The following is a 16,754-nucleotide window of genomic DNA, read 5'->3' as shown; positions in this document are numbered from 1 at the left end:
ACAATCTGAGGGGTTTGAAGTGGTGGGGGGGTGGGAGGTCAGGGTACCAGGTGGTGGGTATTATAGAGAGCATGGATTTCATGGAGCACTGGGTGTGGTGAAAAAATAATGATACTGTTATGCTGAAAATAAATAAGTGAAAAAAAGATTTTTTAAAAATACAAAAAAGAAAAGTATATATATATATATATATATATATATATATATATATATATATATTATACAGCTAACAAAAAATGAAATATGTATATATATATACACGTATATATATATACCGCATCTTCTTTACCCATTCATCTTTTGATGGACATCTACGAATGGATATCTGGGCTTTTTCCATAGTTTGGCTATTGTGGATATTGCTTCTATAAACATAGAGGGGCTTGTGCCCCTTTGGATCACTGCATTTTTATCTTTGGGGTAAATATCCAGTAGTGCAATTGCTGGGTTGTAGGTTAGCTCTATTTTAAACTTTTTGTTTTCCAGAGTGCCTGTACCAACTTGCATGCCCACCAACAGTGTAGGAGGGTTCCCCTTTCTCTGCATCCTTGCCAGCATCTATAATTTCCTGACTTGCTAATTTTAGCCATTCTGACTGGTGTGAGGTGGTTATCTCATTGTGGTTTTGATTTGTATTTCCCTGATGCCAAATGATGTGGAGCACTTTTTCATGTGTCTGTTGGCCATCTGGATGTCTTCTTTGCAGAAATGTCTGTTCATATCCTCTGCCCATTTCTTTTTTTTTTTTTATTTTTTTATTTATTATTTTTTTTTAACTTTTTATTTTTTTATAAACATATATTTTTATCCCCAGGGGTACAGGTCTGTGAATCACCAGGTTTACACACTTCACAGCACTCACCAAAGCACATACCCTCCCCAATGTCCATAATCCCACCCCCTTCTCCCAAACCCCCTCCCCCCAGCAACCCTCAGTATGTTTTGTGAGATTAAGAGTCAGTTATGGTTTGTCTCCCTCCCAATCCCATCTTGTTTCATTTATTCTTCTCCTACCCACTTAAGCCTCCATGTTGCATCACCACTTCCTCATATCAGGGAGATCATATGATAGTTGTCTTTCTCTGCTTGACTTATTTCGCTAAGCATGATACGCTCTAAAGAGGGACAAACAGCTACTCTGCCCATTTCTTGATTGGATTATTTGTTCTTTGCGTGATGAGTTTGATAAGCTCTTTATAGCTTTTGGATAGTAGCCCTTTATCTGATATGTCATTTTCAAATATCTTCTCCCATTCTGTCAGTTGTCTCTTGGTTTTGCGGACTGTTTCCTTTGCTGTGCAAAAGCTTTTGATCTTGATGAAGTCCCAATAGTTTATTTTTGCCCTTGCTTCCCTTGCCATTGGTGATGTTTCTACAGCTGAGTTCTAAGTTGCTGCAGCTGAGGTCGAAGAGGTTGCTGCCTGTGTTATCCTTGAGGATTTTGATGGATTCCTGTCTCACGTGGAGGTCTTTCATCCATTTTGAGTCTATTTCTTCTGTGTGATGTAAGGAAATGGTCCAGTTTCATTCATCTGCATGTGGCTGTCCAATTTTTTCAACACTGTTTGTTGAAGAGACTGTCCTTTTTCCATTGAACATTCTTTCCAGCTTTGTCGAAGATTACTTGACCATAGAGCTGAGGGTCTGTTTCTGGGCTCTGTATTCTGTTCCATTGACCTATGTGTCTGTTTTTGTGCCAGTACCATGCTGTCTTGATGCTTAAAGCTTTGTCTTAGAGCTTGAATTCAGGAATTGTGATGCCACCAGCTTTGTTTTTCTTTTACAACACTCCTCTGGCTCTTCAGTGTCTTTTGTGGTTCCATACAAATTTTAGGATTATTTGTTCCATTTCTTTGAAAAAAGTTGATGGTATTTTGATAGAGATTGCATTAAATGTGTAGATTGCTCTAGGTAGCATAGCCATCTTCACAATATATGTTCTTCCAATCCATGAGCATGGAACATTTTTCCATTTCTTTGTGTCTTCCTCAATTTCTTTCATGAGTATTCTATGATTTTCTGAGTATAGATTCTTTGCCTCTTTGGTTACATTTGTTCCAAGGTATCTTATGGTTTTGGGTGCGATTGTAAAGGTGATCGACTCCTTAATTTCTTTCTTTTTCTCATTGTTATTTTATAGAAATGCCACTGATTTCTGTGCATTGATATTATATCCTGACACTTTACTGAATTCTTTATGAGATCTAGCAGTTCTAGGGTGGAGTCTTTTGGGTTTTTCACATAAAGCATCATATCATATGCAGAGTGAGAGTTTGACTTCTTTGCTGATTTGGATGCCTTTTATTTCTTTTTGTTGTTTGATTGCTGAGGTTAGGATTTCTAGTACTGTATTGAATAGCAGTGGTGATAGTGGACGTCCCTGCTGTGTTCTTGACCCTTGGGGGAAAGCTCTCAGTTTTTCCCCATTGAGAATGATATTCGCTGTGGGTTTTTCATAGATGGCTTTTATGATATTGTGGCATGTACCCTCTATCCCTACACTGTGAAGCATTTTGATCAAGAAAGGATGCTGTACTTTGTCAAATGCTTTTTCTGCATCTATTGAGAGTATCATATGGTCTTTTTTCTTTTATTAGTGTATTGTATCACACTGATTAATTTGCAGATGTTGAACCAGCCTTATAGCCCAGGAATAAATCCCACTTGGCCATTAAAAGAATTGAATAATTCTTTAATTCAGTTGGATCCTATTGGCTAGTATTTTGGTGAGAATTTTTGTATCCATGTTCATCAGGGGTATTGGTCTATAGTTCTCCTTTTTGACGGGGTCTTTGTTTGGTTTTTGGATCTAGGTAATACTTGCCTCATAAAATGAGTTTGGAAGTTTTACTTCCATTTTATTTTTCTATTTTTTGAAACAGCTTCAGAGAAATAGGTGTTAATTCTTCTTTAAATGTTTGGTAGAATTCCCCTGGGAAGCCATCTGACCCTGGGCTCTTATTTTGGGGGAAGATTTTGTTTATTGCTTCAATTTCCTTACTGGTTATGGGTCTGTTCAGGTTCTTCTATTTCTTCTTGTTTCAGTTTTGGTAGTTTATATTTCTCTAGGAATGTATCCATCTCTTCCAGATTGTCTAATTTGCTGGCATATAGTTGCTCATAATATTTTCTTATACTTGTTTGTATTTCTTTGGTGTTGGTTGTGATCTTTCCTCTTTCATTCATGATTTTATTTATTTGGGTCCTTTCTCTTTTCTCTTTGATAAGTCTGGCCAGGGGTTTATCAATCTTAATTCTTTCAGAGAGTCAGCTCCTAGTTTCATTGAACTGTTCTACTATTTATTTGTTTTCTATTTCATTGATTTCTGCCTGATCTTTATTATTTCTCTTCTTCTGCTGGGTTCAGGCCTTATTTGCTATTATTTTTCAGACTCCTTTAGGTGTAGGGTTAGGTTATGTATTTGAAAACTGTCTTGTTACTTGAGAAAGGCTTGTATTGCTACATACTTTCCTCATAGAACCACCTTTGCTGCATCCCAAAGATTTCAGTTCAAAACAGTTTTATTTTTTGTTGTGATTTCTTTCTCATACTTATGTTACTAGGAGTGCATTATGTAAGTTTCTAACATTTGGAGATTTTTTTTAAGTTATATTTTCTTTTTAAAAAATTTCCTGGTTTAATTCTATATGGCCAGAGAACATTCTCTGAATGATTTAAATTGTTTGAAAGTACTTAAAGCTTATTTTAGGACCCATTATAGAGTCATAGTATTCATTGTACTGCATGTCCCATTTACTGAGTTCCTTATTTGAGCTGTTACATGTTTCATACCCAGTATTACCATGTATCTTTTACTCAATGACTTTTAAAAAACGTTGTTCACTGACAAGAGTTTTGTTGTCAAATTTTATTCTCTTTTTAAAAAGACTAATCACAGGGATTTCAGTCATTTCCATGCTGGAAGAGTATTTTATAACATTCATGTAAAATGATTGAATTCTTCATATATTTATATTGATTTCAAAAGATAGTCATAGAAAATGTCATAATAATTACCCACCTCAAGTTGGACTTCTTTTCCTGTTCATAAGTAAAGTATGGTTTGCTCATATAATGGAAATTGTTGATATGGTCTCTTCCATGTTGTATCATACCAGTATAGATACGCTGAAAAAGAGATTGGTTAAGTTTGGAGTATTGTGTATGTATTGAATAGAGAGCATGAGTGAGCAAAATTAAAATGACTGTGTCTATTATTCTGGCTATTTGGAGAGGGCAGTGAGACCACAATAATGTTTATCAACTCTGAGAATCTAGAATTTAGAGGTGAAAATAAAGGAATTGGTAGATAACTTATTTATTAAGAACAAAATATCATTTAAACCTAAGCATCACAGATTACTGCAACATCTCTTTATCAGACATAGTCAATTCTAACATCCATGTCTTGACCATTTTACCTGGGTAGCCATTCTAAATTTGCTCTCAGTAGGGCATCTGGGTGGCTCAGTGGGTTAAAGCCTCTGCCTTTGGCTCAGGTCATGATCCCCGGGTCCTGGGATTAAGCTCTGCATCTGGCTCTCTGCTTAGCAGGGAGCCTTCTTCCCCTCACCACCGCCACCTACTTGTGATCTCTCTCTGTCAAATAAATAAATGAAATCTTTAAAAAAGAAAAAAAAAATTGTGTAAAGACAGAAGAATTGGTTTTTTATTTGTGAGTTACACTTAAGTTTAATGGTATTAGCAACTTTGTTCTAATTGCTTCTAGGGGACTTCATCCCAAAAGGACTAGAGAGTTCCTAAATTCTAAGCAATCCACATTGCCAACTTTAAATTACTTTTGGGATTAGAAAGATCCTCAAAGCAGCAAAGACTTTAAGTTGCTTTGGTTCTCCATTGGCTGGTCTTTTTTTTTTTTTTTTTTTAAAGATTTTATTTGTTAGGGGTGGTGGTTAGCACAAGCAGGGGGAGCAGCAGGCAGGAGAGGGAAAAGCAGGCTCCCCACTGAGCAGGGATCCCAAGGCAGGACTCAGGACCCTGGGATCATGACCTGAGCTGAAGGCAGATGCTTAACCGACTGAGCCACCAGGTCCAGCCAGCCACAAGGACCTCTTGGCTGGTCCTCTAAAGGCTCCTCTACTAGGGAGGTGTCTGTAAAGAGCCCCAATTTTTATTTTTACTGGAAGTCAGTCCAGTCCAGTTTTTCTCCTGGTTAATTGTTTTGTTTGTTTTTTGTTTCATTTCATTTTGTTTTGTTTTTTACTGTATCAATGACAGCTACTTGGTGTTAATGAAAACGGAGAAGCATATAGTTATTTTAGTTTTATTATTGAACTTATTAAGATGGAATTTATGAGATGAGCAATCTCACAAAAAAGTAGGATTTCCATTTCTGGTATTTAAAAAAAAGATTTTATTTATTTAACAGAGAGAGAGAGAGATCACAAGTAGTCAGAGAGGCAGGCAGAGAGAGGAGGAAGCAGGCTCACTGCTGAGCAGAGAGCCCGATGCGGGGCTCGATCCGAGGACCCTGAGATCATGACCTGAGCTGAAGGCAGAGGCTTAACCCACTGAGCCACCCAGGTGCCCCCATTTCTGGCATTTTAATTTAGAAACCTTGTACTTCTAGTCAAGTGTGGATATAAATAATTAGAATGTATTAGTAATGCTTAAGAATATTTTGAATGACCTATCCCACTTTATTATGGGTGTTCTGAATATGCAGTGAGAAAAAAATTGATAGAGCAACTGTTTGAGCAGAAGCTGATTTCTGTGCAGAAAAGTAGTATGTATTTTCTCATACCTGCAAGTAAAAGAGTAAATCCCCCATCACTTGAGTTTCTTAGGTTATATCTTTATTATGATTTGTAGATTGAGACATGAACACTAGAGTTTTTCTGAGATCTACTTATAATTCATTATATATATATATATATTAGGCAAGACAATAGACACCCCAATTTTTACTGAGAAATACAATAATTTTATCTAAAAATGTTTCCTTTTTCTTTTACAACTATTAGTAATGTCTAGTTAATATTCTTAAGATATTACAGGTATATATTTCCTCCCAGATTTAAATTAAACCAAATTGCTTTTTCTAAAAATGTATCTTTTCAGCTTGTTTTTCTAGCCACAAGATTCTGAAACCGAGATGAAACCATTAAAGCAGGACTTACATACACCATTTTATTTTAGTAACTGAAGGACAGTAATTTTTGTTGATGCTAACATATTAGTTGTGTTCCAGATTGTTTGGTCAAAATGTTATGGTGACATTGCATTCAAAATAATTTCAAATTCATAATGTAAATGAGGTACATAATTCTAACCCAGTTGTATGTTTTCTGATTCTCTTTTCTAACAAGGACTTTTTTTTTAAATTTTTGAGCTGAAGTCTCCATGAGACCTAAAATTCTAACTGAGCTTAGAGAATCTTACCATATTCTTATGCTATCTGTGCATCTATTTATAAGTCTATATTACCCATAAGGGAAGCCACTTAAGGATACAAATAACTTTTGCAAACACTGTTGTAACAGATCCACAGGTATTCTGGCTGCCACAGAATTCATTTTAGTGAAAGAAAATATTAACATGGGAAAGACCAATCAGTCTTCTGTGACAGAATTTGTCCTTTTGGGACTTTCTGGCTATCCAGAACTTGAGGCCATTTATTTTGTGCTGGTCCTATGTATGTACCTAGTGATCCTGCTGGGAAATGGAGTCATCATCATTGTAAGTGTCTGTGACACCCACCTGCACACCCCCATGTACTTTTTCCTCAGTAACTTATCATTCTTGGATATTTGCTATACCAGTTCTTCTATTCCCCTATTTCTCAGCAGCTTCTTAACGTCAAAGAAAACCATTTCCTTCTCTGGATGTGGAGTGCAAATGTTTCTCTCCTTCGCTATGGGAGCCACAGAGTGTGTCCTTTTAAGCATGATGGCGTTTGACCGCTATGTGGCCATCTGTAACCCTCTGAGATACTCCATCATAATGAGCAGGACTTCCTATGTGCCCATGGCTGCTGGGTCCTGGATTGCAGGGGGTGTCAATTCTATGTTGCAGACCTCTCTTGCAATGAGGCTTCCTTTCTGTGGGGATAATGTCATTAATCACTTTACTTGTGAAATCTTGGCTGTCTTAAAATTGGCCTGTGCTGATATCTCCATAAATGTTATTAGTATGGCTATTGCTAATATAATTTTTCTTGTGGTCCCAGTACTTTTCATTTTCGTTTCCTACGTTTGCATTCTCTCCACCATCCTGAAGATTCCTTCTGCAGAGGGGAAGCGCAAAGCCTTCTCCACTTGCTCCGCCCACTTAACAGTGGTGATTGTATTCTATGGAACCATCCTCTTCATGTATGCAAAACCCAAGGCTAAAGACTCTTCTGGTGCAGACAAAGTACAAGTCACAGACAAAATCATCTCTCTCTTCTATGGAGTTGTGACACCTATGCTCAATCCCCTCATCTATAGTTTGAGGAACAAAGATGTGAAGGAAGCTACGAAGAATGTACTGTGTCAGAAATGCTCCTCAGAGAGAATGTGAATGTTTTTTAAAGAAATTCCTTTACTCTAAATGAAGGACTAGTTCTCATCTCGAGGTTCCAAAATAAATGTAAGGGTCAGTGATACCATTAATTCCTGAAATTCTCATTTTTCTGTTCCTGATATTTAAATGTGAGAGAAATGTAGAGCCTACCATTTTTCTTCATGACTGGAGATGGACAGCAATTTATGGGTAAAAGGTTCTCATCGAAATTATCCATCTTCTCCTGGATAACCGATTCTAGTTTAACTCTGGAATAGTGAGTTCTGTAATCCTATGTGAAAGGAAATGTCGTTTTACTAGCTTAACTTCTTGTCTTCTATGTGCACTGGTTTTCTAGTCTCTTATCTTTCTTAGGAAGATAAAGTAGAACTCAACAAAAATAATTTCTAATGGGTAATCTTTGATCATAGAAAGGAAGAGTAAGCATTTTAGGATGTTAGGTACCTAGCCTGTGTATATGCCAAAGAGAGACAAGAGTGGTAAAATGAAGCTATTTTTTTAGGGCTGATTTCCTTTTAGCTGCAAACTGGCAGGCACACTTCTGTGCAGAAGTATCTTAGGCAATGTGAGTCATTGTGCTGACACCCCAGCTGATGGGGAGATTTGGCTTATCATAGGTTTTGATAGATGAGCAGTGGAATCTTTGAGTGAAAACCATTGTTACTGTTAAATGACCCAAAAAATTAGTTTCTAAGGAACTTGTTTGCATAATTTTCTAAGACCATAGTAATAATGGGTTTAGAATGTCACTAATTAGGTATTTTTGCATTTATATGAATTTCCTGTAGAATATGAGCTTTCTATTCATTCATTTATTCCTTCATTCAGTTATTCAAGCAACCAATATTTACTGAATAGCAATTTTGTGTCAAGCATTATGCTAACTACTGGCAATATCAAAAAATTAAATACATTGCGATAAAACCCAAAACATGATCAAGGAGTGCACAGTCCTGTGGAATACAGACTGACACTTATTTTGAGGACAAAATTATTAAAGACTATTCACAGCATATCCCTTTCCCCTACTTTCTAAGCTGGATCCTTTGTTTTTCATTCATAGTCTGTTAGATATTATTGGGCTGAACAGAATAATGAGTGGACTTGGAGTAGTTTAAATGGGATAAACTGATCTTCATATAGAAGGACTTGGACCAGATGTAGAAAAGAAATAAGAGAGGACAATGAGAAAGAGAGGATAATGCAATGAGGAAGAAAGTAGTGCATACTAGAGATTTGGAAGATACATACAGGAATGGAAAAGTAAAGACAAATAGGCTTTGCATCTTGCTTTTGAGTAGTGTTCTGCAATGGCAGAAATGGGATAAAATGAAATAAAACAAGTATACATTGTGATTAAAATATAGGATGATACTAAAAACAATAAAGTCACAGAAAAACATCCTCCAGGTGTGAATTATAAACATTTTACCTGGTTCTGAAGGATAAGCAATCTTTTCCAAGTGGAAAGTGGGGGACAGACATTCCAGGTAAAGAGCACAACAGAACATTTTCAAAGGAAGACAGGGTTTGGGTGCCTTATTTAATAATAGGGTGTATTTTTACCATGAATAAAAATAGAAGGACTAGTAAGATGGACCCAATAGAAGGATATCATGAATTCAGAACTGGCTTCTTTCTGCTCCCACATTGTTAGGTCCCTTAGAGTTCTGCTAGACTCCAACACTTACTCATAGAAGAAAGCCACACTGCTATGGCTTTCCTGTAATTTTCTTTGGAAAAATGCTTCCTAGGATGGTATGTCCAAGTGAGGGTTCTTCTTCCCATTTCAGCTCACAGCCACACTCCTTCTGGTTTAAAAGTGCTAAGCTGGGACAATGGTTATGGACCAATAGGACATAATTAGCCCCTTTTCCTTTGTCATATAAAATACACATCTAATATATTCACAAATGGCATAAATTACTTTTTATAGGTCTAAACATTCCTGCTCTTATTAGAGAGAAAATGTAGTGGTTTCAAATGAAGACAGAGATTTCCAGATTGTCCAGTTTTTTCTAAATTGATCTACATTGTCCTGCCTAATAAGATGCCATCTGTATGGGATGGAACTGTGTCATTTTCCCACAGACTGGAATTTATAAAATGAGCCAGATATCAGCTCTTGGGTTTCGGGCTTCTTGGTGGAACACACATGATTACTGAGTCTTCTAAAACATGGACTTCAATGATATCAAGGATCAAGGATCTGAGCTAGAAGGTATATTACATCCTTTTGTGGTTAAATATTCCAGTAACACCATAAGAATGTGTTATTTTAAATTGCATTGATGACATAATATGTGTGTGATCATATAACCTGATTTGTATGCAATAGTCCGAGTTATGTCTCTTGTCCCAGTATAATTGCTAATAACACTCTGTTTCAGCTTTGAAAGTTTGCTGATTTGGATGATAAGTGATATTGTGGCCCTTGTTACAGGGTAGTGTTCCTCAGAAATACTGTTGCTCCATTTCTTTTTTTTTAAATTTTTAATTTTTTATAATCATATAATATGTTGCTCCATTTCTATCAGGCCGGGAAATTGGTGGATTCTAAGGGTTTCTTTCTTAGTGAGGTACTAGTGCAGTATTTGTATTTTCTTAAATATACATTGCTGTGGCTAGACCTTTTCATTGCTCCATCCTCCAAAAGGTTATCTTTTGATCAAAACAAATAGAATAAAACAAATATAATATCATAAAGCGGTTTGTGGGAAAGTCAAGTCCTTTTAGCATAAACTTTATGATCATCTGTCAATTTCTACAGAAAAAGCTACTGGAATTATGATTAGGATTATGTTAATTTTAAAGGTAAATTTGGGGAGAACTATTTCAACAATACTAAGTAAATTCATCAACATAGTTTATCCATTTATTTTGGTTTTCTTTAATTTTTCTTAAACAGTTTTTTAGTTTTGGTATATAAGTCTTATTTCTAAATAAATTATGTTTATTCTTTTTTTTCTTGTTATGTTATGTTAGTCCCTATACAGTACATCATTAGTTTTTGATGTAGTGTTCCATGATTCATTGTTTGTGTGTAACACCTAGTGCTCCATGCAATACTCTTTATTCTTTAATATTTTTGATGCTTTTAAAAAATTTTTATTTTTTTAAAGATTTGAGAGAGAACGAGCGCACGGGGAGGGGAAGAGGGAGAAAGAGAGACTCTCAAGTAGATCCCGTGTTGTGTGTGGAGCCCCACACAGGGCTTGATCTCATTATTCTGAGATCATGACTGGAGCCAAAATCGAGTCAGACACTCAACCAATTGCGCCACCTAGGTGCCACTGATGGTATTTTAAAGGGATTAAAACAAAACAAAACAAAACAAAACAAAACAAAACAAAACAAAACAACCCTTCTCAGGATTGCTCTATTTGGGGTCTTTTGTGGTTCTGTATAAATTTTTGGTATCTTTCCCTATTTCAATGAAAAATGCCATTGGGGTTTTGGTAGGGATTGCATTGAATTTGTAGATTTGGGTAGTATGGATATTTTAACATTAGTAATTTTTTCCAATCCATGAACACATAATATTTTTCCATTTATTTGTGTCTTTAGTTTCTTTCATTGATGTCTTATAATTTTCAGTGTGCTGGTCTCTCACCTTCTTGGTTAAGTTTATTCCTAGGTATTTTATTCTTTTTGATGTAATTACAAGTGGAATTATATTCTTAATTTCTCTTTCTGTTAATTCATTACTAGTGTATAGAAACACAACTGATTTTTATATATGGATTTTGCATCCTTCAACTTTATTGAAATCATTTATTAGTTTTAAACTTTTTTTGGTGGGGGGAAAGCCTTTGGGATTTTCTATATATAATATCATGTCATCTTTAAGTAGAGACAGTTTACTTCTCCTTTACAATTTAGAAGCCTTTAATTTCTTTTTCTTGCTCGTTATTCTGACTATGACTTCCAATACTATGTTAAATAAAAGTGGGGTTATTGAACATCCTTGTCTTGCTTCTGATCTTAGGAGAAAAGCTCAGCTTTTCACCATTGATTATGATATTGGCTGTGGGCTTGACATATATGGACTTTATTATTTTGAAGTATATTCCCTCTATACACACTTGGTTGAGAGTTTTTATCAGGATTCAATGTTACTTTGTCAGTTTTTTTTAATGGATCTGTTGAGATGGTTACATGCATTTATGCTTCATTCTGTCAATGTGATGTATCATATGATTGATTTGTGAGTGTTAAACTGTACTTGCATCACCGGAATAAATCCCACTTGATCATGGTATGTTATTATTTTTTTTAATTTAATTTTATTTTTTCAGTGTTCCGAGATTAATTCTTTATGCACCGCACCCAGTGCTCCATGCAATATGCACCTTCCTTGATACCCACCACCAGGCTCACCCAACCCCTCACCTTCCTCTCCTCCAAAACCCTCAGTTTGTTTCTCAGAGCCTACAGTCTCTCATGGTTTGTCTCCTCTCTGATTTCCCCCAACTCCCTTCTCCTCTCCTTCTGATGTCCTCTCTGCTATTCCTTACACTCCACAAGTAAGTTAAACCATATGATAATTGACTCTATCTGCTTGAGTTACGTCACTCAGCATAGTCTCCTCCAGTCCTGTCCATGTTGATACAAAAGTTGGGTATTCATCCTTTCTGATGGAAGCATAATATTCCATTGTATATATGGTATATTATTCTTTTAATGTATGGTTGAAATCAATTTGCTAATATTTTGTTAAAGATTTTGCCTGTTTGATATTTAATTGATTTATTATTTCCTTTCTTTCTTTCCTGTATAGCAGTTACATTGTTTTTTTTTTTTTTCTCCAGGTGTTGATTCTTTATCACTTTTATTCTATTGTTGAAACTTTTCAGTGGATTTTAAAATTTCTGCTATTAGACTTTTCAGTTCTAGAATTTCCATTTGGTTATTCATATAGTTTTTATTTCTTCATTGAAATTTGGAATCTTTTCTTTCCTCATGAGCATATTCTCTTTTATTTCATTTAAGCAGTTAAAAGTAATTGCTTAAGTAGTTGCTTTATCACCCTTTTTTCTAATTCCAAACTTTAGGGTATCACAGGATTAGTTTCCATTGATTGCCTTTTTATCATTTTTTAAAAAAATGATTTACTTATTTATTTATTTGACAGAGAGAGAGAGAGAGATCACTAGTAGGCAGAGAGGCAGGCAGAGAGAGAGGAAGGGAAGCAGGCTCCATGCTGAGCAGAGAGCCTGATGCAGGGCTCCGTCCCAGCACGCTGGGATCAGGACCTGAGCCGAAGGCAGATGCTTAACCAGCTGAGACACCCAAGATTGCCTTTTCATCTTGAGAGTGGGTCACACATTCCTGATTTCTCATTTTTTAAAAAGATTTTATTTATTTATTTGAAAGAGAGAGAGATCACAGGTAGGCAGAGAGGTAAGCAGAGAGGCAGGCAGAGAGACAGGAAGGGAAGCAGGCTCCCTGCTGAGCAGAGAGCCCTACTCAGGGCTCAATCCCAGGACCTTGAGGTCATGACCTGAGCCGAAGGCAGAGACTTAATCCACTGAGCCACCCAGGCACCCTTCCTGATTCTTTATATGTTGAATAATTCTGGATTGTAGCCTGGACATTGTAAATGTGATAATGTGGAAACTCTGAAACCCACTAAATTCCTCTCAATAGTTTTGATTTTTTGCTTTTAAAATATGCCTGGTTTGACTTAAACTGCTAATTTAGTCTTTTTGTTAATAGTTCACATCTTAGTTCAAGATTTTTGATTTTTATCTTTAGCTCAGCTGTGCATACAAGGCACAGGGTTCAATCAGAGAACTGGACCAAGATTTTTACAGAGAATCTGATGTTTCCTCTTTTGTATTTTGCCCTTTCTGGAGTTTCTCCTGACTTTATACTAGCTGTGTTTTCCCTGAACTCTGAGGTTTGTCCAGAAGGACTGCCAGTTTATTATCAGAGTTTATACCACTCCACAGTGCCTAGTTGAGCCAGTAGGCATAAAAATTTTGAAACTTATACTAAAACATCACTTCTCCAAAGTGATTTTTTTTAGATTTTTATTTATTTGACAGAGATCACAAGTAGGCAGAGAGGCAGGCAGAGAGAGAGGGAGAAGCAGGCTCCCCCCTGAGCAGAGAGCCCAATGCAGGGCTGGGATCCCAGGACCTTGGGGCCATGACCTGAGCCAAAGGCAGAGGCTTTAACCCACTAAACCACCCAGTCTCCCCTCCAAAGTGATTTTTTATAAAAATTTTGTACAAAATTTATCATCTCTGAGATGCTTGAGTTTGATAGGAGTTTATTCAGCCATAGTGAAAGCAGCAGAAATCAGAAGTTCCTCCTTCACATTTTATGACCAGATTGTTCACACCTCTTACATTCTCTGATCATATTTATATTGTTTCTTTTTTTTCCCCAAAATTTTATTTAAATTCTAGTTCATTAATGTATAGTGTAATATTGGTTTCAGGTATAAAATTTAGTGATTCATCACTTGCATATAACACCCCCAGCCACCCCCAGTTTGAGCCCACCCCCAGCCACCTCCCTCCACCAACCCTCAGTTTGTTCTCTATCATTAAGAGTCTCATACAAACTGAGGGTTGCTGAAGTGGAGAGGGGCAGGAGGGATGGGATGGCTGGGTGATGGACAATGGTGGAGGGTATATGCTATGGTGAGCACTATGAATTGCGTAAGACTGATGAATCACAGACCTGTACCCCTGAAACAAATAACGCATTTTATGTTTACAAAAAGAGTCTCATATGGTTTATTTCCCTCTCTCTCTTCTCCCCTTCCAATATGTTCATCTTTTTTGTTTCTTAAATTCCATATATGAGTGAAATCATATTTGTCTTTCTCTGACTGACCTGTTTCACGTAGCACAATACAGTTTAGCTCTATCCATGTCATTGCAAATGGCAAGATTTCATTCTTTTGATGGCCAAGTAATACTCCATTGTGTGTGTGTGTGTGTGTGTGTGTGTGTGTGTACTACATCTTCTTTATCCATTAATTAGCTGATATTTGGGCTGTTTCCATAATTTGGCTATTGTTGATAACGCAGCTATAAACACTGGGTGCAGGTGCCCTTTCGAAGTATCTATGTACCCTTTGGATAAATACCTGATAGTGCAGTGGTTGGATGATAGGGTAGTTCTATTTTTAACTTCTTTGAGGAATCTCCATACTGTTTTCCACATTGGCTGCACCAGTTTGCATTCCCACCAACAGTGTAAGTGTTCTCCTTTCTTTACATTCTTGCCAACACCTGTTGTTTCTTGTGTTGTTGATTGTAGCCATTTTGACTGGTGTGAGGTTTTATCTCATCATGGTTTTGATTTGTATTTCCTTGAGGATGAGTGATGTTGTGTATCTTTTCATGTGTCTGTTAGCCATCTGAACGTCTTCTTTGGAAAAATGTCTGTTCATGTCTTCTTCTCATTTATTAACTGGATTATTTGTGTTTTGGGTCTTGAGTTTGACAAGTTATTTATATATTTTGGATACCAACCCTTTATCACATGTCATTTGCAAATTATCTTCTTCCATTCCATAGTTTGCCTCAGTTTTGTTGATTGTTTCCTTCACTGTACAGAAGATTTTTATTTTGATGAAGCCCCAGTAGTTCATTTTTGCTTTTGTTTCCCTTGCCTCTGGAGATATGTCTAGTAAGAAGTTGCTATGACTGAGGTCAAAAAGGTTTCTGCCTATGTTCTCCTCTAGGATTTTGATGGTTTTCTATCTCACATTTAAGTCTTTCATCTGTCTTGAATTTATTTGTTCATATGATGTAAAAAAGTGGTGCAGTTTTCATTATTATACATGTTGTTCTTCAGTTTTCCCAACACCATTTGTTAAAGAGACTGTCATTTTTCCATTGGATATTCCTGTTTTTCGAAGATTGATTGGACATATGGTTGTGGGTCCATTTCTGGGTGTTTCTGCTCTGTTCCATTGACCTACATGTCTGTTTCAGTGCCAGTATCATGCAATTTTGTTGATTACAGCTTTGTAATATTACTCGAAGTCTGAAATTGTGATGCCTCCTGCTCTTCTTCTTCTTTGTATTTTTTTTTTTCAGGATTGCTTTGGCTATTCAAGGTCTTTTGTGGTTCCATACAAAATTTTAGGATTGTTTCTTCTAGCTCTGTGAAAATGCTACTGATATATTGATAGGGATTGGATTAAATGTGTAGATTATTTTTGGTAGTGTTGATATTTTATCAATATTTGTTCTTCCAATCCATGAGCATGGAAAGTTTTACAATTTCTTAGTATCATCTTCAGTTTCTCTCACAACTGTTATATAGTTGCCAGAGTACAGCATTGTTTCTTAATTTACTTCAGAAACAAGTAATATTGATATTTGGAATGGAGGATATGCTACAAGGAATAAGAAATTTGTAATTATCCAAGATAAGAGATGAGCATACCATAGGGTTAAATAATATGGCATAACTCAGTAGTCTGATTTGGTATTATTATCCTATTGAGGGTTAAATAGGGCTTTATGTGAAGAATCATGGAAGGGATTCATTAAATTTTGTTATCTTTCTTCTATTTGGCTCTTAGTCTCTTTCTACCCTTAGTATAGCCCTAGTCCATTATTTCTTTGATTAGATAAAATGAAGGCTGACTTCCAGAGTTCCCTTCCTCTAGCTACATCATTCCCTTTGATCACTTTTTTGCTAATGCTCCCTCCTTTTTTTTTTAATTTATTTTTTATTTTCAGCCTAACAGTATTCATTATTTTTGCACCACACCCAGTGCTAATACTCCCTCCTTTTTGTAACTTATTCAAATATAACCATTTAGAACTCCATGATTAATTACCTTATTTTCCAGAACTCAGAAAACAAATGAAGAAGGTAAGTAATGGAATGAGAAGTAATATATATATTTTAAATATTTTACTTATTTATTTGACAGAGAAAATCACAAGTAGACTGAGAGGCAGGGAGAGAGAGAGAGAGACGGAAGCAGTCTCCCTGCTGAGCAGAGAGCCCAATGCGGGACTCGATCCCAGGACCCTGAGATCATGACCTGAGCTGAAGGCAGCGGCTTAACCCACTGAGCCACCCAGGCGCCCCAATGAGAAGTAATATTTAAATAATGCATACATATGTAAAATGTGCTAGGTAACTAGATAATTTATATATATTATTTTTAAGTTCCTTTTCATTAATTAATACTGGTGGAAAGTACAATATATGATTGTCCCTTACTGTCTCATTCAAATATAGACAC

General features: G+C 36.2%; 1 protein-coding gene across 1 annotated transcript; it reads left to right on the top strand.

The window, feature by feature from the left end:
• Positions 1 to 6,559: 6,559 nt before the first annotated feature.
• Positions 6,560 to 7,522, top strand: LOC309846244 (olfactory receptor 13C7-like; the record flags this gene model as incomplete). Its single annotated transcript, XM_082695106.1, has 1 exon — positions 6,560 to 7,522. One exon carries the CDS (start codon positions 6,560 to 6,562, stop codon positions 7,520 to 7,522), a length of 963 nt encoding a protein of 320 aa, XP_082551232.1.
• Between the last annotated feature and the right edge of the window lie 9,232 nt (positions 7,523 to 16,754).

Source organism: Mustela nivalis (genome assembly GCF_964662115.1).
Source record: "Mustela nivalis genome assembly, chromosome: 13".
In the NCBI taxonomy this organism is placed as follows: Eukaryota; Metazoa; Chordata; class Mammalia; order Carnivora; family Mustelidae; genus Mustela; species Mustela nivalis.
Note: the sequence above shows the minus strand (reverse complement) of the source record. Positions and strands in the feature narration are given on the sequence as shown.